General features: G+C 35.3%; 1 protein-coding gene across 1 annotated transcript in view; it reads left to right on the top strand.

The window, feature by feature from the left end:
* Positions 1-22,141, top strand: part of HMCN1 (hemicentin 1) — a 414,078-nt gene that overhangs the window by 347,878 nt on the left and 44,059 nt on the right. The window contains exons 76-89 of the mRNA XM_069459659.1: positions 165-286; positions 491-655; positions 2,244-2,351; positions 2,822-2,959; positions 3,076-3,210; positions 6,062-6,331; positions 8,708-8,898; positions 12,288-12,501; positions 14,162-14,296; positions 14,704-14,894; positions 16,547-16,628; positions 20,254-20,523; positions 21,094-21,264; positions 21,397-21,567. Coding sequence (XP_069315760.1) covers positions 165-286; positions 491-655; positions 2,244-2,351; positions 2,822-2,959; positions 3,076-3,210; positions 6,062-6,331; positions 8,708-8,898; positions 12,288-12,501; positions 14,162-14,296; positions 14,704-14,894; positions 16,547-16,628; positions 20,254-20,523; positions 21,094-21,264; positions 21,397-21,567 — 2,363 coding nt within the window. The remainder of the gene's footprint in view (positions 1-164; positions 287-490; positions 656-2,243; positions 2,352-2,821; positions 2,960-3,075; positions 3,211-6,061; positions 6,332-8,707; positions 8,899-12,287; positions 12,502-14,161; positions 14,297-14,703; positions 14,895-16,546; positions 16,629-20,253; positions 20,524-21,093; positions 21,265-21,396; positions 21,568-22,141) is intronic.

Genomic DNA, 22,141 nt, shown 5'->3' with positions numbered 1-22,141 from the left:
CTCTAACGCACAGAGTTTGCATCAGAGAAATGACGCTCATTCTATCATGCAGGAGGAGTTCATGTAAATTCTGTCAGTTTACAACATGGTACCACGTTGAACCAACTAGAGAAATTTATGAAATCCTATATAGAGTATCTCATGCTTGGAAATCTGTCTTCCAGGCTTCTTTCTTCAGGTTCACTAGTAATTATATCTCCTTCTGTGGATGACACAGCAAGCTATGAGTGCACCGGGACAAATGATGCTGGGGAGGATAAGAGAACCGTGGATCTCACTGTCCAAGGTAAAACTGGCTCACAACATGGGTTGCAAGTTATTATAATGCTCTCACGTCATCATTCCCCTGCTTCACGGGAGGGTGTCCTTTTATGTTAACCTAACATTTACTTTCAGAGCAGAAAGAGGAAAAGGTATGATAAGGCTTTGGAAATCTGTAAGGGTTGGAAATGTGTAGATTGTTTTCTTTTTCTTGTTGTTATTGTTTTAGTTCCACCTTCCATTGCTGATGAGCCTACAGACGTCCTAGTAACCAAACACGCCCCAGCAGTAATTACCTGCACTGCTTCAGGAGTTCCGTTTCCCTCGATCCACTGGACTAAAAATGGTGTAAGACTGCTCCCCAGGGGAGATGGCTATAGAATTCTATCCTCAGGTAAGACCAACCCCAGTGATTTCACATCTATTGATTGAATTAGTCATTAATGGGTGGCCTTACCTGGCTTTTGTTGCACCAGAATAAAAGAATAAAATATGCACGTATTTCTGGACTTAAGCATCTGGAAAAAAAATGCAACTAGAGTAGGAAGGGGAGGTAGGGAAAAGAAGAGGAAAAAAGTCTGGAAACAAAAATAGCAAATAATATCATAAGACTGATATGAATATAATAAGCATTATCACTGGTATTCATGTATATATTTACTAAAACTAAGGTTTAACAAATTCTTTGGTTACCTGTGAATGAACCACACTTCTTTCATTGGCCAAATACAATGTCTCTTCATTTATCAAACACGTAGTACCTAAGACAGGCTATATATGTTCCACTAAGTTTTTGAGACTATAAAACTAAGACCGGGTTCTTGTTTCAAGGCTTTTAAAACTGAGTGGATAAGGCAAGGTTGTGTGATAAGTACTCTGAAGGAAAATTTTTTAGGTGGTAGTAACCATCATTTATACAATTTATGGCACTGAGGAGGAAAAAAATAATTCACTGAAATGAAAGTGTGGTGATTTAGATTGGTGTTTCTGAAAACTTATCCTGCACTGGAGATGTTCATTAGAGATAAACTAAAGTAGCAACTAATATCCTGGGACTTTATGAGTGTGTATATTATTCTAAGATAATTGGTTTATTTCTTCAATAGAAAGGAAATAGTGGAAGATTTATTCTCAGGATGCAACTTGGCTTTCAGTGCAAAGTATTTAGGCTCTCTTGGAAACCTGTATAGATTGGTAGCAATTTAAATCATAACATAGAAATTAACTGCTTTATAGAACAAAAAGTATTATGCTAAGAAAACAGTTTGGAACTTTCTCAAAACGTTAAATAGAGTTACCCTAAGACCCAGCAACTGCATTCCTAGGTATTTACCCAAGAGAAATGAAAACATAGGTCTGCACAAAGACTTGTATGCAAATGTTCATATAGCATCATTCACAATAGTCAAAAAGCGGGAACAATTCAAATGTTCCTCAACAGATGAATGGATTAAACAAAATGTGCTGTATCCACACAATGGAATTCTACTTGGCAATAAAAAGGAACAAAATATTGACACATGCTTCAACACATGAATCTCAAAAACATTATGCTTACAGTGAAATAAGTTAGACACAAAATACCACATACTGTGTGATTTCATTTGTATACAGTGTTCAGAAAAGGCAAATCTGTAGAACCAGAAAATATTAATAGATTAGTGGTTTATTTCTGGGGTGATGGAAATATTCTATAACCAAATTAGATTTTGGTGATAGTTGCACAACTCGGTAAATGGACTGGAAATCATTGAATTATGCATTTAATTGGGTGACTTTTACGATATGTAAATTATACCTCAATAAAGCTGTTAATAATAATAATAAAGTACTATACTAGGCACTTCAGGGAATACAAGTATGAATATAAGCCAAGCACCACCATGATAGGTACAGAAACACACAAAAAAGTGAAAGAGACATAATTCATTGAACGAGAAAAATAAGGATACATTATATATTAAAACTTTTTTGTTTTTTAGGAGCAATTGAAATATTTGCCACCCAATTAAACCATGCTGGAAGATATACTTGTATTGCTAGGAATGCAGCTGGTTCTGTTCATCGACACGTGACCCTTCATGTTCAAGGTATGGAAGGTTATTTTACTCATTAAAACCTTGCTGGGTTTGGGGTTTTTGTTTTATTTTGGGGGTCTTTTTTAGTCATGTTTATTCTTGAAAGATGGTACTGTCTTGAGCTATGAACCATAGTAATATCTTGGGAATATGAAAGCCTGGAAAATATTTGTCAATAGACTAAAAAAGGTACACAGATTAAAAACCACTCAAAACAACCTCATGATTATTTTTCTTTTGGATTTTTATAATCTGTTCCTCCTCCTGCTCTTCCAGTGGAGTTCTTCTAATGGAAACTCGCTATAATAGCAAGATTCAAAGAACATAAGGTGGCCAATATTCACTTTTCTCTTGGACAGTCAAATCACTAATATTTTGGAATCATAAATTTGGATATATTTAAACTCACACTACAATAGATGTTTCTGCCACTAACCAGTGAGTGCTATTACTTCTTTTTGTTGATGGAACATATTTTATAGAGCCTCCAGTCATTCAGCCCCAACCAAGCGAACTAGATGTCATCCTAAACAATCCCATTTTATTACCATGTGAAGCAACAGGGACACCCAGTCCTTTCATTACTTGGCAAAAAGAAGGCATCAATGTTATCACTTCAGGTACCTACCACTGTTTCTATCAGGCACATTCATTGTTTTATAATTCAGAAGTCAGTATGATTTTTTTAAATGACTATAAAAATTCTTTTCACTCTGCGTTTGTAACTATGATGTAGGCAGAAGCCATGCAGTCCTTCCTAGTGGTGGCTTACAGATCTCCAGAGCTGTCCGAGAGGATGCTGGCACCTACATGTGTGTGGCCCAGAACCCAGCTGGCACGGCCTTGGGCAAGATCAAATTGAATGTCCAAGGTACCTAAATAATTCATCTCTGTGTTTTCAATTCGAAAATATTTGTAACAATGTATAACAAATATTCATAGATCTAAAATGATTATGCTGCTGTTTCCCCATAGTCCTTAACGTTCTTAGTTTGCATTAGCCTATTTGTTTTTCTATAACCCTTATGAAGAAGGAAGTTTAATGTATTTTATTTTGTTTGCTATTGTCGGTATAAGAAAACTAGGGTATCCCATAGTGTTTTGAACTTCTATGGATCTGCATTTGGTACTCTATTTCATTGTAGTATGTATTTAAGGTGATTTTTAAAATTATTTTTCCATATACTTCCATACATTATGAAACACTGGATTATAATTTCCACTTAAAAAATCATAACTGCAGTTAAACTAACTTGATGAAAAAAATTATTCTCAAGAAAAAGCAGGGTATTTTCATGTTTTCTCATTTAACTGATATTTTCTTGATATAATTCCCATATCTTGCATGCATTGCTTCTGTGAATAAGTGACCTAGTAATAGGTTTCAAGCTACTGAATTTGAATCAGCTGATTTTGAATTTCTTTTGTAGTGTGATTTTCCTATGGTGAATTAATGAATATAGCAATGCTCACTTTTCTGCATATTGTAAATCTAATTTCTTTGTATTTTTCAATGTTTATTCTAACTGAAAATACATGGAACATTACAGACATGATCCTTCTTTTACGGTTTTAAGCTCTAATGGGAAGGAAAAACTTAAACTATCAAATATATGAAATGGTGATAAATTTGATATATGCTATGTAGAGGAAAATCAAAAGCTGAGATGGAGAATAATCGGAATACTTGGGGACCACTTTAGATTAATGCTTAGGGAAGGCTTCTCTGAAGGGGTAACATTTCGGCTGACACCTGATTAATGAGCTAGGATAAGCCACGGGCAGCTTCATGGAGTGTCCAAGGGAGAGAAAACAGTATGTGCAATGGCCCCAGTGCAGGAAAAAGAGAGGAAACAAAGTATGCCAGTGTGGCTAGACAGTGGTAAGCAAGTGAAAAGTAAACAAGGCATGAGGGATATCAGAAAAGTAGGTAGGGCTAGTGCATGGATGACCCAACGTACCATAAGAAACTTACATTTTATTCTCTGTGCAAGGGAAGCTTTTGAAGGGTTTAGCAGGACTCTGATTTGGTTTTAGGAAGACATCTTTTGCTGTTATATAGATAATTGTTCAGAGAAAAGTCGAGACTAGAGCTAGAAGAACTGTCATGTGGACAGAGTATTATGATCCGGAACTGGGGGTAGGGGTGTGAATTCCTGGAGTGAAAGAGAAAAGTGATGGATTTAAGATGTTTTCGGAGATATAATTGACAGGATTGCTGGTAAAATGTGAGGTTAGGAAGACAGAATAATAAATGATGTTTCTTAGGCTTCAGGCTTGAGCTAGTGAGCAAATGATAGTGCCATGTGGGAATTCAAGGGGAAGAACTGGTTTTGGAAGAAGCAAACCATGATTTCTGTTAATCATATTAAATATTTGAAACTATTAGAAAGACTAGTGGAGATGTCAAGTAGAGAACTGAATATGTATGAATTCGGAGCTCATAAGAGAAATATAGTCTAAGATAAAAATTTGAAAGTAATCAGTCTTAAATTCATGAGACTGAATGAGATCACCTAGGAAAAGAGAATATGGACAGAAAAGATTGCTAAGGACAAAGTCCTGAGGCAGCATATTGTTTAGAGGTCTGAGAAAGGAGAAGATTCTGGAAAAGAATACAAAGGAGAGGGCAGATATGTCAGAGAAAACTAGATCAAGGCTATGGGAGGATAGTGTTTCAAGAAGAAGGGTATGGACAGCTGTGTTGAATACAATTGAGTAGAACAAGTAGGATAAGAACCCAAAAGTATTGATTGGTTCCAGAAACACAGAGGTCAAATAAAAGAACAGTTTAAGACTTGAGGGATTTTTTTTTCCTTCATTAAATGATTAAAATGATTGATATGAGAACAATTAAGGGTCAAAGAAACACATTAAACAACTAAAAGCGTTTCAACATTCCAAAAGCAACCAGAGATAATTGTGTGTTCCAGAGGCATGAGATTCTGAAAAGACTATCTCCTGGAAGATACAGTATGCAATGATAAGCAAAAATTCAACCATATAATTTCGGTTGCTATAAATAATGTTGATATGATTATTCATAATTATTTCATATGCCTTTTTATGATGATGCATAAAACTCGGTAGAATAAGCTAATACCTGAGTGTGATCAGCCTACTGTAAATACTTGAAAGGGAAATCCTTATCATAAGCCCCTTTACCGGTTTCTGAAGAAGTGAGAAGAGTTTTACCTATGCAGTTATTTTCCATGATCTATTTATTTATTCATTCACTCAAATAATACTTCAGTAAATATGGCCAATGTATATAATACACCATGCTAATCTCTGTAGGAAATACCTGAGTAAAAGTATCTTTGAGCAGTTGAATATTTTCCAAAACATGAGGGAGTCTACTTTGGAAGTTTAAGTACCTAAAGTGAATTGCACAATTCATGTATTTTAAAGAAAATACTTATGTTGAAACAGCCCAAACTTTCCAGACACGCAAACCCTCATGAATCTGTTTATCTCCTCATCTAAAATTGACTTTGACTTACCTTTATTTGTTAACTAGATAGAGACCAATTTTCTGAAATGGGCTCACTAAAGTTTACGTTCCAATGAAAGCACACTTATAATGATCCGTTTTTGATGATATGATAGAAGTCGGAATTTTGTTTCTTATCAACGTTCACTGACTTTTCTAGAGCAGTACTGTAGTGTAAAATTTGTGCACTCAGGCTTTTAAGATAAGGTTTGAACTTTGTATCCTTTAGTTCCTCCAGTCATTAGCCCTCCTCCAGAGGACTATGTTACTGCCGTGGACAAACCCATCACGCTGTCGTGTGAGGCCCATGGCCTCCCGCCGCCGGACATCACGTGGCATAGGGACGGGCGGGCGGTTCTGGAATCGGTCCGCCAGCGCGTCCTCAGCTCCGGCGCTCTGCACATCGCCTTTGCTCAGCCCGGGGACGCGGGGCAGTACACGTGCATGGCAGCCAACGCGGCGGGGTCGAGCAGCGCCAGCACCAAGCTCACGGTGCACGGTAGGTTGTTTATCATGCATTAGTTCAGTTTGCTCCTTTACCACAGCAAAGAGCAAAGACCAGCATGAGCAAATACGATGGAAATCAAAACCATGGAAACTCAGCGATCCAAAGTGTGTGTGGTGGGCAGGTGCACCTCCCCTTCAAAGCTGTTTCCGCAGGCTGTATCTACGTGTGTACGCACGTAGTGTGAGAGAGAGAGAAAGATTTTACTCAGACTGCCAGGATAACTAATGTGTTGCCAATAATCCCCTCTTATTGTGATTACTTGGATCTGTGCTTGGCTTATGAGGAGCCCGTTTGTGTTTTGTGACTCTTCTGCTTGACTTCTCAAGCTTCAAGTCATCTCGGCTCAGAACTATCATAATGTGACGACATTATATAGTATGAACCTAATGGGAGTTGGAGGTCTATTTGAGTCATTATTTTAAAGTAGCAAAATATTTACATGGATATTTTTATAATAACTGGAAAAATACCTAAAGATCAGCACTGAAATATTTTAGTTTTTATTGTGCATTTTAAGTCTAAAGATAGAATCTCTGTTGATATCAGTGGTAGGAAACAATAGCAAATTTAACTGCTTCCAACTCCTGTTTTCCAAGATAACTTTTATTGTAATGAGGAGTTTCTGATTTTTAATTTTTTCAAAAAATTGTGAAAGCTATTTTTATTTTCCAAGTGTGTTTGAGTTTTCTACAGCCTCATAGTTAAAGTGACAATTTCAAGTGTAAACATTTTTGATTGAATAAATAATTTAGCCAGAATTAAAATCACCATTTATGAATTTTCCCAATAATTCTTCTGCTTTCAGTTAATAGAATTGAACTAATCAATATACGTTAGCCTTTTACCTTCAAATAAATAATACTCTTTCTTTTCAAATATTTGTGGAAAATTTACCAAAATTAACCATATGCTAAGAAACAAATAAATTATTAATAAGTTTTAAAAATATAGACCACAATTCCTGCCTACTATGCAATAAAGCTAGAAATTTGTCATGAACCTTAAAAAATACTTTTAGCTAACAAGTAAGTCAAAGTATATGTTTTTATTTTCAGATTATTTAGAAAATAATAGAAATAAGGACATTACATATCAAAATGTATAGAATGTGATAAAAGCTAAAATCAACTATGAAGTCATAGCCATAGTTCTTTCATTTTGAAAAAGAAAGAATTGTAGTAAATGTACTAATGCTGCAATTCTGTAACCATCAGCAAAAGAGAAATAGCAACCCTAAGGGAACCAGGATAAGAGATAATGAAAATACAGCATAAATTAATGAAAAATGAATTGAACATTTATGATGTGTGTGTTTCCCAAATTGTCTATAATGTTTATGCATATAGTTATTCATATCATGTTTGTGTATTTACTCATATGATCATAGAGAAGGATAAAAACAATATAACTAAAAGCGAATTTAAAAATTTAGTCTAACTTTAACGAAAGTTTATATAGCAACTTTACTTTTGCTAAGACCAACTGTTGTCCTATCATTTTTAAAAATATTAAAATTGGTCCATTTCTCAATGATACATTTGAATAATTCCAAAATTCATTGTTTGAGAGGGAAGTGTATTTTTACTTTTTTTGAAGCAAGAATTCTTAATACTTTTTAAGTCTTTCCTTTAGAAGTAAATATCTTAGTTCTAAGTCCACTAAGGTGTTTTTTTAGTACACTAAAGTATTTAGTTCATCTCTATTTTGTCTAAATTCCAGTTTAAAAAATTGGGTCACAGGAAGTATTTGGTATTACAATGCACAAAATTATGAAATCACTATAAAAATTTCCTCAGTTACAGCATAAAAACTGAATTAAATGTCTTGATCTGGTTTACTTGCATTCATTCTAACATGGGAAATACTACAATAAATATATTTCTCAATCACCCTTTGTGATATTCAATATGAGGTGAGTGTTTTACAGTGTTTTATGATAAGTATTACTAGTTCATCCTCATAATATATCTGTGAGACAAATCCAGCAGTTATATATCAATTGAAGCATTTTTGGTCTTTGTTGATTGTTTGTTTGTTTCACTTCACTACAATAAGTGGAAGAAACTGAAGTATGGAAAAATCAGGAAGCCAAATAAAATGTAAAGATTTTTAACCCAGTTCTAAGTCTTTTGCTCAGAAATGGAATGTAAATATATTCAGGAAGTTCGAATACATTAGAGTTCTTGCTAGCATCAAAGATACTGATTACTTTCATAGCAGCAAACAAATCAACATCTTAATAGTTCTTTTATTATTTCTAGCAAAATTTCCCTTAAAAGAGTCTTTTGTTTGTTAATTTTCAATGTGAATAAAGATATTATTGAATTCGGCTTCCTGGATGATTACCTTTTTTTCAACTTTTCCTAGTACCACCCAGGATCCGAAGTACGGAAGTACACTTCACAGTCAATGAGAACTCACAAGCCATTCTGCCATGCGTGGCTGATGGAATCCCCACACCGGCAATTAACTGGAAAAAAGACAATGTTCCTTTAACTAACTTGTTAGGAAAATACACTGCTGAACCATATGGAGAACTCGTTTTGGAAAATGTTGGGGTAAGTTTAATGGGGCATGAACAGCTACCTTAAGCCAGATTTGTTAATTCACCTTCTTACATTTAGTAATTTAGCTTGGAAATACATTCTTTCAAAATAAAAGGAAATATTCTTATAAAGTCAGGTCACAAAATTAATTTTACACATATTTCATTTTATATCCCTTAAATGAGAACAGTATTTAACAGTTAGTAGGAACTCACAAGTGTCCTCCCTCTAAAATTATTATTGTATTTTTGTGGAAATCTGTGTTTATCAGGAAAAATGCTGAGTGCCTGTGCTATAGTCTGTGCTTGTAACCATATATGGGGATTATAAGAAGAGAGGAGATGTAAGAATGTCTATGTATTATTATGCAAATACAAGGACAGTGTTTTGCTCTTTTCTGGTTTTTAAATCATTGACATGGAAGCTAAAGTCTCAGGGATCTATGAAAACTGAGGCTTTTGGATATTCTTAGATGATACCTCCCCAGATTTTCAGAGTAGTGGCTGTTAGGAGCATTTCAGTTTTTCAGTGGTAATCCTCTTAAAGAGGAATCTCTATATACGCACACTACATGACTTTTCAAAAAATTATGTGGGTGGATAGTATCAACACTTCACACCAAATAATAAACACACTTAAAGGGTGAATCATTCAGAACATTTGTGCGTATGTTGTTCCTTTTCATAACCCTTCAAGATGCTCAAGTTTCATTACAAAATTTGGGTGGGATTAAATTTGAACAGATTACAATGATAAAATGGATTATATTCACTTTAGAGTATAATCAGCCAATTAGCCAGTCTCCTAGGGTTACCAGGTAAATAGCCGTAGTGACAGGCTATGTCATTAGGCCCTAACATAATTATATGTGCCAGCAAAAATTGTATTTATTCAAATCTGAGTTTCCATCAATCATAAAATGCACCCGGATTTTATGTACCACTAAGAAAGAAGTAATACAGTCAAGTAAACTATAGCAGACCATCAGTGTTTAAATTGTACCCCAATTTCAGATACCAAAAGATAAAAAATATGAATTTTAGAATTGATAAAATAAAGAGAAATCTTTTTTATTTGTTTAAACTGCTAAATGTATCTAATGGGCCTTACCCCCATGTTCAGGAATGTTGGATTTGACCCCTCAATCACTCTTCTAGACATTAAGAAATTAAATGAGGAAAAAAAACAGTTTAGAGTTTTAGTAGTGGGACAATTACTCAGATATATTAAAAGAGTACCAACAGTAAGGTAACTTATAAATACCAGATGAGAGACATAAATGATATATAAAAGTCTATTCGTGAATAATATGTATGATCCAGATTTTTAAAAGCTTCATTTTCATAAAAACCTTGACTTTAAACTTAATTTGTCACAACCTGGGAATTTAAGAACAGTTAAGTGGTGTGCGGGTGGAGAGACCTTCACAGGCAATACCGTTGATTCTTGTTTGCCCTTTTTTAAAACACATGATAGAATGCAACAAAATTAAGATTATATCTATAATTAATGATTGTAATTTTTATGTTATATTTCCAATTCTTTGGTGCTTCAATGGAAAAAAATTCTTAAATGTTTAAAAAAGAGAAAAAATGTCTGTAAAGTATGCCTTGATGCATTCGCAATCATTCAATCATTAATTCAACAAATATTTATCAAGCACCTTTTCTGTGACAAGGACTGATTCGGACACTGGGAATACATCAGGGAACAAAAGAATCAAAGATCCTTGCCCTCATGGAGTTTACTTCTAGAGAAAGGAGATGACAAAAACTAAAAAGAACAAGCAATGTATACGTTAAGTCAGAAGAAAAAAAGCGGTATGAAAAATAAGAGAGAGGGAAAAGGTATCAGGAGTTGGAGCGGTGCGGGTTATATTTTAAATAAGATGGTTGGCATAAACCCCCTTGGGAAGGTGACATTGTGTAAAACTTGAAGGAAATGAGTTAGCCAAGCAAATATCTAAAGGAGAAGCATACCAGGCAAAGAAAATAGGTAAAGCGAAGAACTTAAAATGGGAACATGCCTGATATATTTGAGAAATAGGAAGCCAGTGAAAGCAAAGAAGAAAGGGATTGAAAAGAGGAAGAAAGAAGTCAAGAAAAATGGAGGCCGGATTATATAGGGTCTTGTAACAATTTTGTCTCTTACTCTGAGTAAAAGTCAGAATCCGTAGCAGGTTTTCAGCAGGGAATCAACATTATTTGCCTTACATTTTTGAAGGGTTACAGTGGCTATTTTAAGGAGACTAGACAGTAGGGAGGCAAGGACAGGAGCAGGGAGACCTCTGGTAAGACCCTTTAGAGGCAGATGAGAAACGATAGAACTCAAAGCAGAGTGTAGCAGAGAAGGGGTGAGGAGTTGTAGGATTCTGCATATACTTTGAAGCTAGCGTCTCCTGATAGGTTGCAAATAGGGTATGAGGAAGAAAAAAATAAAGAATGACTCAAATGTCTAAGACCAAAGGCATGAACAGCTGAAGGATGAAACCACCATCAACTGAGATGGTAAAGACTACAGGTGGACAGGAAGGGACAAGGAGAAATTGGGAGTCCAGCTTTGGGCCTGAGTTTGAGGTATCTATTAGGCATCCAAGAAAAGAGTTGAAGTGAGAAGTTCAGTATAATTGGAGTTTGGAAGAAAGATCTGGGCTGGAGGCATTGGTCATCATCAGCGTATGATAGTATTTAAAGCCATAACACTGGCTGAGATCACCAAGGAACTGAGTACTGACAGAGAACAAAAGAGGACCAAAGGCCTCTCACATGGCAACATTAAGATGTTAATGTTGAGAGGAAGCCAGCAAAAGAAGGTGGAGAAGGAGCAACTAGGGAGGTAGGAGGGAAACCAGGAGAGTGTGGTGTCCTGGAAGCCAAGTGAAGACAGGGTTTCAAAGAGAATCCAGTCATACTTGTGTCAAATGCTGCCAATATATCAAATAAGATGAGTGATGAGAGTTAGCCGTTGGATTTAGCAAGTGAAACTTTAAAATTGTACGTAATATTGCCCCGCTCTTGCCATTTCCTCTTGTAGTTTTGGTGGTCTTTGGTACCACATTACCCGGAGAACCAACTGTGCTGTCAAGATGCTATTAGCCTGTGGGATTATTAATTCTTTATTTGTTCATTGCAGAGCAGCAGTACAGAATCTAAAGTTTTCTTTAGAAAACTATATTTGCTATAGTTCTGTATGGTATGGGCTTATGTTTAAACTCCTGTTCATCTTAAATTATGTTATGCAAAAGCTAACCTGATAGTTTGGACAACAGATGGAAATTTAAATTTTTTTAGACAAAAATGTTCCTTTGGAGACCTAGCTATGCAATTTAGTGTATTTTATGTAATGTGATGTAAGATGATGACATTTTAAGTGCTATGATTTTTTTTTTTTTTTAATTTCAGTTGGAGGATTCGGGCACCTATAGTTGTGTTGCTAACAATGATGCAGGTGAAGATACACACACTGTCAGCCTGACTGTACATGTCCTTCCCACTTTTACCGAACTTCCTGGAGATGTGTCATTAAATAAAGGAGAACAGCTACGATTAAGCTGTAAAGCAACTGGTATTCCATTGCCCAAATTGACATGGACCTTCAATAATAATATTATCCCAGGTTGGTGATTTAATTCTTAAGAAGTGAATAAATACATCCATATAAAACACTAGACCCATCTCTATTTCGTTTAGCTGCGAGAATCATTTGAAAAGTAATAATTGAAGAAATGATTGCTTTAAATTCTGTAAAATGTGCCTTTGCTTGGATTTTACCCTCTACCTAGCATGTATGTTCTGTTCATTCTTTTGAAAAGGTGTTGATCACAGGACCATATATTGCAGGTTATAAGTAGATTTTTTTAACCTAAAAATAATCCTCCTACCCCATGAGAAGACAGTACTATGTATATGTAGGCACCAAAACTTATCCCACCTGAACCTCCTTCATCATTGATAAATGGATTAGGGTGGCTGCTGTGAGAATCCTGAAAATTCACCTAATTTACAGAGAATACTTATGCTTCTCACTGTATGAATCAACCCCTATTGTATTAATAGTGTGGATCAATTTATGTAGAAAATTTCTAGTCACTATGTATACTACATGTTAAGATAGTGCCTGAAACCCAGGAGCACTCATCCTGAGAACAAATATCTACTTATTTCTTAGACTTTGTCATCAGCATAAAGGCATTGTCAATACTGAAAAGTTCTATCCCAAAATTGAGCTCTGAAGTATTGCACTACTAGCGTTTACTAACTGTCTTGCTAGAAAAGTAGTAATAAGTTTGAGGGTTTTTTTTCTGTTATATAGATTTATGTTAATGACTGAAATTCATCAACTCTATTACCTTAATAATAGTATACCTCACTAAAGAAAAACAAAGTCTAAAAAGTCTAAGCAATACTGTTTTCTGAAGATGTAGTACTAATTTAGATATTTATATTTTTAGAGGTTACTTTTCCACTTAATATTCAGAAATATGAAAATTTTAAAAATAACTTGAATGGGAGAAAGCATGCAAGATAAACATAGTTCATTCATAGTAGGTATTAGCTGGTTTAGTCAGAATTTTATTTAGTATTAGTTGTAGGATTAGCATGTTTACCTTATATTCTATTCCAAATATTATAAATTTTTAAATGTGTAATATAAATTTTATAAATATTCGTATCATAAATTTTTAAATAAATAAATATTTGGCTTTGTAAATATTTATGTAATCACCATTTAGGATTTATAGAGAAGTTTAAATTGTTACAATTTTGATCCTGTTGTCGTTATTACCTAACTAGCGTATGTTTCATGATTTCCCCTCTGACCTGCCAACTCAGTTAAATTATAAGCTAAAAATATTTTTATGCTATTGATGTAAATTGTTTGGGAGGAAAAGTGATGGTGAGATACATGAAATGGAAAATGTAATATTTCTGAATGAAAGATTTTTGAAACCCCAGGGAGACTATGAGCCAACTTTGAGCAACACGTTGAGATGAAAGCTGTACTTTGAATTTAAAATAGTTTTTAAGAGATGTTTGTTTTTAGTCTCTTTTCCTGTTCCTTCCACTGTTTTTCATTCTTCAAACTCGTGTCTATAGACATGGTAAATAACTCAGAGGAAGAAATCTGTGGAAAAGGCTCTATTCTCCAGTGTTGTTTCCTTGGTTCAGGTGCTGTACTGGCTCATAAATCTAGCATGCAAAATACTGAGCTGTCGTGAAATATTTCCTGGGTTACTGGGAGGCATTTATGTTGTTCCCTAACTTGTTTCCCTCAGCCCACTTTGACAGTGTCAATGGACACAGTGAACTTGTTATTGAAAGGGTGTCAAAAGAGGATTCGGGTACTTACGTGTGCACCGCAGAGAACAGCGTTGGTTTTGTGAAAGCAATTGGGTTTGTTTATGTGAAAGGTAGGTAAAAGTACTCCGTTTTTAATTTCTAATTTATTTATCATGAATGATTTGAGTTTTGCTTCCTTACTATGTAGTAATACAATATAATTTCAGTTTACGAATCTACTTAGTCCTATTTCACAGATACACAAATTCATGAAAAAAAAAATTATGAGACTTCAACTCACAAGTAGATAAGAAGTGAATAAAGAGATCATTTCACACAAAGCGGAATCATCCCCTTAGAATATTGAAATTGACAAAATTGGTGATTTTACATCCAGCAGTTGATTCTGGAAAATTTGTGAGGTTTTAAAGTAGCTTTTCCTCCTCTTTAGTAAATTATCTTTCTAATTAGGTCAAAAATCACAAAGAAAGTATCAGTGCTTAGTTTGAATTTGCTCCCGTCTTATCTTATTTTCCAGAACCTCCAGTCTTCAAAGGCGATTACCCTTCTAACTGGATTGAGCCACTTGGTGGTAATGCAATCCTGAACTGTGAGGTGAAAGGAGACCCCACCCCAACCATCCAGTGGAGCAGAAAGGGAGTGGACGTTGAAATTAGCCACAGAATCCGGCAGCTGGGCAATGGCTCCCTGGCCATCTATGGCACTGTGGTAAGTCACACTGGAGTTACTGATGCACATTTAAACCCCACAGCAGTGGCCCTCTGTAAGTGGCATAGATAAGTTTCTCTTACATTCTTACTTAAATCATAAAATCTGAAGCAAAGAGCTCCTTTTTAAAAATTGAAATGATGGTTAAAATTGGTATTTTTAGCCCTTTCAAATAAGTACAGCAGTAAGATAATTTTGCTACTTTGTTCCCGGTCATTGACCTATTATTTAACATTAGGAGATAACCTCCTCAAACCTGTTTTACGACAAGGAAATATAAGAATTACAAACACAGTCATAAATAAATTATAGAGTAGATTTTTGTCAGTAAGCTGTTAACTATATTAGGTTTTTCCAAAGCTTGAGTAATTCAGAAAATGAGTGGTGCTTTTGGTTATTATTCTAATTTGGGGGTCACATGACCCCAAAGTGAGATATTTTATCTGAAGGTGTCTTAGGTAGAAAACATATGGTTAATTTGTTAAATCGCATTTGGTGAGACCTTTTATGTGCTTTCTTTGTTTAATTAATTGAAATAATAATTAAAATATACTATCTACTTTCCCGATTCAATGGACCATTCTCAATCTTTTATTGTCCTTGATTTTACTTCAGCATTAGGTGTTGTTAACTGTTCCTTCAGTATTGAGAGATTATTTCTACCTTTAGCTGCTATAACACTAATAAGGCTCAGGCTTCTTCATTACCACTTTTTCCTTTTCCTGTACATAAATATTATTATTTCTGAAATCCTTGGTACTTCTCCTAATACCAATGTCAATACTAGTACCATTTTTTTTCACCATATAATTTCAGATTTTTAAATAAGTAGTATTTCCAACCCTGAAACTCTTCCAACTTCCATTTTCAGCTGCCTACCAGAAACTTCTCTTTAAATAATATATCAAAACCTCAAATTAAACATCTGAATCAACATCTGTCTTCCTCTTCCCATTGTCCTCTACTTCCTGCAAATCGGTTCCTCTTTATTGACTTGCTGTTTCTGTTAAGGAGAACTGAATTCTGCATTCACAGAACCTTTAGCAAAATTTGTGATTCTAGTCACCAAATACATATTCATATAGTACTTATTTTCTATACCATATATTTATAAATTTATGACTTACATTATATCATTTATTGTGACAAATAAATTAGTTTTTCAGTTTCTCTCCTAAATTTCAAACTCTCTAGACAGAGAGGCCCACCTGAATGCATTTTTAGTAACCCCCATTAGAAAAGACTCAATATTTGTTCATTTGTCCTGATTATTTTAATACTTTTTAATATATCCATAAGAATGGCATTGGTATTTTTCTTTAGTACAGTAATTTCAGATAGATTATAAAACAATGTTATTTTTGCTTCAGTTTCCTACCAGTTGTTACTCCTGGAGATCAATGATAGGCCATTTCGAAAAGTTTGGGCTTGGAATTTCTTTTTCTCTTTCTTCCCACTCTTCTTCCTCCTCCTCTTCCTCCTCCTCCTCCCTTAATCCTATTTATAAGGTTAGATATATGTAGATTTTCCTATTTCCATTAAAATGCCTTCTCAAAAATGAAATTTCAAATAAATCAGCATCATGGTAAAAAAAGTGATTGGCCCTGCTCTGTAGGATCATGTTTTTATAAAAATACTGCTTATTTCCGTAGAATGAAGATGCTGGTGACTATACATGTGTCGCCACCAATGAAGCTGGGGCCGTGGAGCGCAGCATGAGTCTGACTCTGCAAAGTAAGCTGCTTGATGAAACTCAGATTAAACACCTGGTTTAAAAAACATTACCTAGTAAACAATGTTCATTTTCTTTGTAGCAAGTTCATTAGTGGCAGCTCTCAGAGTGTGTCTAATTCAGTTTCTGCAGCTCATAGAACAGTTGTCATCAAGTATAAAACTGATGTACTTTTGTACAGTTATTTTTCTGTATTTTATCTAACATATGCAGAGTAGGATTGAAATGGGCGGCAGATCTTTTTCTTTACAACATATTCATTGGAGTCCCCTTCTTACAGTTCACCACAGTTCTTGCAACCATTCTTACAAAAGATGTCATTTTGTGGCACTTTTTAAACATTTGTTAAAAATAAAGATCAACGTAAATGAGCTCAAAAGTGATCCAGGTTGATTGCTATCAATCTTCCTTGAAATAGCTAAACGTTCTGGGTGGGATCCTCATATTCATCATGAAGCTCCTCAAGCCATCGGAAAACAGAGCTTTCGTGGTTAGAAAAACATGAAAGACTCCAAGGCCCACTGGGGAGTACAGAAGCAAAGACAACATCACTGGGTTGAGAATTTAAGCAAGCTAACTTATTTTGTGAATAGGCTCAGTATTGAACAGGATGAATTTATATTTTCTTTATTCACTATTGAGAGACGCTCTGGTCTAGTATTTTCTAACAGCTGTTTGCCAAACTACAATTCTGTAAGATTTGGATAATAGACATTTAATAGATATCTAAGGCAATGTTTTATTAAAGTACTTGTCTGTCAAACGATCATGTTGTGGGATGTTATTAGGAATAAAATAGGACTCTATGGTCAAATAAGTCTAAGAAAAACCGGATTAAACAGTGCTCACTAATTTATGAAATGTATAAAGAACACCTACTATGTGCCCAGCCCTGCCTAGATGTACCAAGTTTCTTTACTGCAGCTCTTTCCAGAAATGTTAATGTGCTGATGTGAATTATGGCTCAACCAGAGGACAATATAATATGTCACATTTTTCAAATTAAATATTATTCCCGTGACCTTCCTCCCCTCTTTGTTGGGTGAATGCTGGTAGGGCGTCACAAGATCAATCTCTCCTGCAAGAGTTCCACTGACCCAGTTTCAGAAAGACTGCATTAGAACAGCTCATCTACACAGACTAACAATAAATTCATTTTAACAAATGAAGCCTATAAAAAAGCCAAAAATGTAATTTGGTTCAAATTAAAATTAAAGCACCAGAAGCAATGTTTTTATTTTGATAAAATGCTCATATTTGATAATTACATGAATGATGAATTAATTCAGCCTTAAAAGATGTCTATGTGGAATTTTATTGTTATATTAATTTATAGACTTAGGTGCAATTGAAAATGTCCAAATATGGTATCTAAATTAGGGTTCTGAGTCTTATTTGACACTTTCTTTGTCCATAATAATATGAGCAGATGAGCTAACTTAGTTATTATGTTGCCATTTAGTATTGGGTGATAAATCTGAGATATTTACTTTATTTAATAACAGTTTATTGAGTACACAGTGCAATCTAAATTCTAAGAGAAAAGTAAAAACACTGGCCCTGAAAGTTTCTAGAGTAAAGCTAATATCAGCATCAGTAAGAATGCAATTGTGTAGGGTGATATTGGGCATATATAAGAATAATGCATTAAATGACACTTGCTGAAGAGAGTCAAACCTCACATGAAGGAATTGCTTTTGTAAAACACAACATGTCAGTAATACCTTTTTAGACAATGCTATAATGTAATAATATCAAAACCAAACACATTTGACTTCTATTTTTGTCTTATTTATGTTCTGTTTATTCCAGATACACTTCTTCACCTCAAATATTCAGCCACCACCCTGAATTACTGATATTCATTACCTCTCATTGAGCAAATCATTCCACCTTTCAATTCAATCTCATGAAAACATTGCTCTTATCCCATCATACATCTCAAGAATGCAAACACTTGCCTTTTGCTTTCCTATGAAATGTAAACCCTTCTGATTTTCTTTTAAGATTTTAACCAGTGTTTAAAACTTTGTATGCTGCTACTCTTCAGGGTAAATCATCCTTTCCATTCTCCTCATTGTCTAAGAAAAGAAAATAGCTAAATCTATTTCCATGCTGTGTCTTTTTCTCCAAGTGATCTCCCTGATCTTCTCTGTCCATATAATTATACTCATTATTTAAAATCCAGTTCAAGTGTCTTCACCCCAGTGAAGCTCTTCATATTCTGTATTTCTTAGTGCTGTAGACCAATATAAAGATAAACATTCTGCTGGCAACTATATACAGCTCCTTTCACATTCTTGCAAAGGACTTTCCTGGAGCAGCTGTCATCCACTGTAGACACCATTAACCTGTCTCGTCTTGAAACTCCGTCCTTTGGTTGCCAGGATACCATTTCTCTCCTGATTTTCTTCCTACTTCAGTGATCAGTTCTTAGTATCATTTATAGACTTGTTTTCTGTTCATCTCTTAAATAACGCTGTTGCAGTGGTTTCTGTCTCTGGCTGTCTTCCTCTCCTTTTCGAGTGCCTTTTGGAGCAATTCTGTCTGCTCATAAAAGACTCACAAATCTTTATTTCTTGCCCACATCTCTATTCTGACCTCTAGATATGAATATCCACCTTCCCTCTAGACATACCTCAAGCTCAACAGTCCTAAATGGATGCATCTTTCCTTATTCCCTCCCAACAATTCTATTCTTCCTGCTATGTGCTATTGAATTGCCCAAACACACACCATATTGTCCAAATCAGAACCCTGCAGTGATCAATTCTTCCCTTTAGTCCATACCACTCAATGACAAAGTCCTATCATTTCTATTTTCTAAATAATTCTTGAATGTGTCTTCCTTTTCCTCTCCATTTCCAGTGGCATGCTTTTGTTTTATCTATTAAATTACTGTTGTTTATGCTCCAATATTAGCTAGCACACATTTACCTATTCTATAGATATACTACAGCACAAGTAAATAATTAGCTACTCGTCTAGTTCATTTGTGGACTGTGAGCTCCTTGAGACTAGAAATAATATCTGTTATCTCTCTACCCTGAGCACCTAGCACAATGCCTGGCACATAGTAGGCTTTAAATACATGTTTACTGAGCAAACGAATGATGACCATGACAAAGAATGAGTTAATGATGACTTTTGACCTCAAAAATCATCAAAGGAAAGAAGTGATTGTTCACCATGTAAAACACAGACAAAAGTAACAATAGTAACGAGGAGTATTATGCATGTACTTTGTTTAAAAGTTATGCTTACATCATCTTGGTTGAGTCTAATGGGAATCTTCTGAAGTAGGCACCATTTTTAAGGACACAGAGGCTCAGAGAGGTGGTAAGGAGAGAGCAGAGGCAGAATTTTAATCCAGAAAGTATGATTGTGGAGTCCATGTTCTAGGCTGATCTATTTGGGGATTTAAAATTTCTGACATTTACTAAATAAAACAGAGCCATGAAAATTTCATCAGTGGAGATTACGACCTACAATTTTAGGAGGTGGGAATCAACAGTGTTTTATAAACAAATCACCTGAGTTTTTTTTAGAAAATGTTATTATGTAATACATGATCAAAATGTTACAACTCCACACAAACTAAGAAAGACTATGTGCTCTTTTCCGCAGGTCCTCCTATGATCACTCTCGAGCCAGTGGGAACTGTTATTAATGCTGGTGGTAACATCATATTGAACTGTCAGGCAACTGGAGAGCCTCCTCCAACCATTACCTGGTCCCGTCAAGGGCACTCTATCCCCTGGGATGACCGAGTTACTGTGTTGTCCAACAACTCATTGCATATTGCTGCTGCTCAGAGAGAAGATACCTCTGATTATGAATGTGTTGCTCGAAACTTAATGGGTTCTGTCCTCGTCAGAGTGCCTGTCATAGTGCAGGGTGAGTGTGAGCAGAGGGACATTCATATAAACAGTACCTGGGGCAGCCCAAAGCATAAGGATTATTAAGCGTTTTACTTTGGATCTCCTTTAATCTTGAGATACTTCTAGATAATGGGAATAGGACAAAAATCAAATCATAATTTACAGACTGAAGGGACTAAAACAATACAGATCAGAGTTTTAAAATAACAAGTTAATAATTCAAAATCTTGAACTAAATTTTTGATGCAAAACTAAGTCAAGTGTATTCTCAGAAATCCCCAATGTATACAATTTGCTTTAAAGAAGGCCTCATATCCAGAAATTAAACAATATATAAATTTCTTGGTCTCTGACTCTTCTAGCAGCCATGTCTAAGTGAGTAAGGACTGGATCTGAGAAGAAGCTCTAGTTGACTGAGTTTGTTCTCTCACTCTTAGATTTTAATTTTACCTTAAAGGAGAACTTCTGTAAGCTATTCCTCAGCAATTATAAATTCAGTTCTGTACCCAGTGCATTCTTAAATGAAATCTGATTTACAATTTTTTATTTACAAAAGCTGAGACAAAAGTACAATGTTTGTTTGCAGTTCATGGTGGATTTTCCCAGTGGTCTGTGTGGAGATCCTGCAGCGTCACCTGTGGAAAAGGCATCCAGAAGAGGAGCCGTCTCTGCAACAGTCCTCTTCCAGCCAATGGTGGGAGGCCTTGCCAAGGGTCGGATTCTGAAATGAGAAACTGTCAAAATAAGCTGTGTCCAGGTACACCTCTTTCTTTAACTGATAGGCATGTGTTCAATAGAGATTCATTTCTGTTCCTTACCTGTGGATTGCCTCAGCTTTAGTAATTTCAATTGAAATATACCTGATGGTGTGGTGGTTACCTTTGCACAGTGGACGGTAGCTGGTCAGAATGGAGTCCTTGGGAAGAATGCACGAGGAGCTGTGGACGTGGCAACCGAACCAGAACCAGAACTTGCAACAGCCCATCAGCTCAGCATGGTGGGAAGCCGTGTGAAGGGAACGCCGTGGAAATAATCATGTGCAACATTAGGCCTTGCCCAGGTGAGAAGCCACTGATTATACTAGAATAAGCAACAGTTTCATGTTTTTAATTTCTATAAAAGAACTATAATTGCCTTTTCTTCTTCGTTGTCAAAAGATATTATGGCCTCTATCCTTGAGAATCTGTTTCATGAAAAAACTTATTAACACATGACATTAATCAATGTTAAGTGAAATACCTGATTTAATTGAATATGAACAAAGGCTCCAAACTGTGGTGTATTTTTTAATCAGGTAATGAAAACATGAGTATTTACAAAGTCACAAAGTAACATCTGATGCAGCCATCCATTTTCAGGTAAGAAAAAGGAAGCCCAGAAAGGTTAAAGACTTGCCTGGAAACCCGCAACTGGTGAGGGGTAAAATACTATTAACTACCATTCACTAAATAACTGTCATGATAGGAGCGATTCTAGGTGCTTTATATTCATGTTGTGATTGACCTGGCATTGTAGGGCTCTTTCAGATTAAAGTGATAGAGATCAGACTTAAACAAGCTTGAGTAGAAAACTCTTCAGGTATAATTGAATCCAAGGATTTGGACAATGTTTTTACTAGCGTGTTTTCTGTCTCT

Source organism: Eulemur rufifrons, chromosome 27 (assembly GCF_041146395.1).
Source record: "Eulemur rufifrons isolate Redbay chromosome 27, OSU_ERuf_1, whole genome shotgun sequence".
In the NCBI taxonomy this organism is placed as follows: Eukaryota; Metazoa; Chordata; class Mammalia; order Primates; family Lemuridae; genus Eulemur; species Eulemur rufifrons.
Note: the sequence above shows the minus strand (reverse complement) of the source record. Positions and strands in the feature narration are given on the sequence as shown.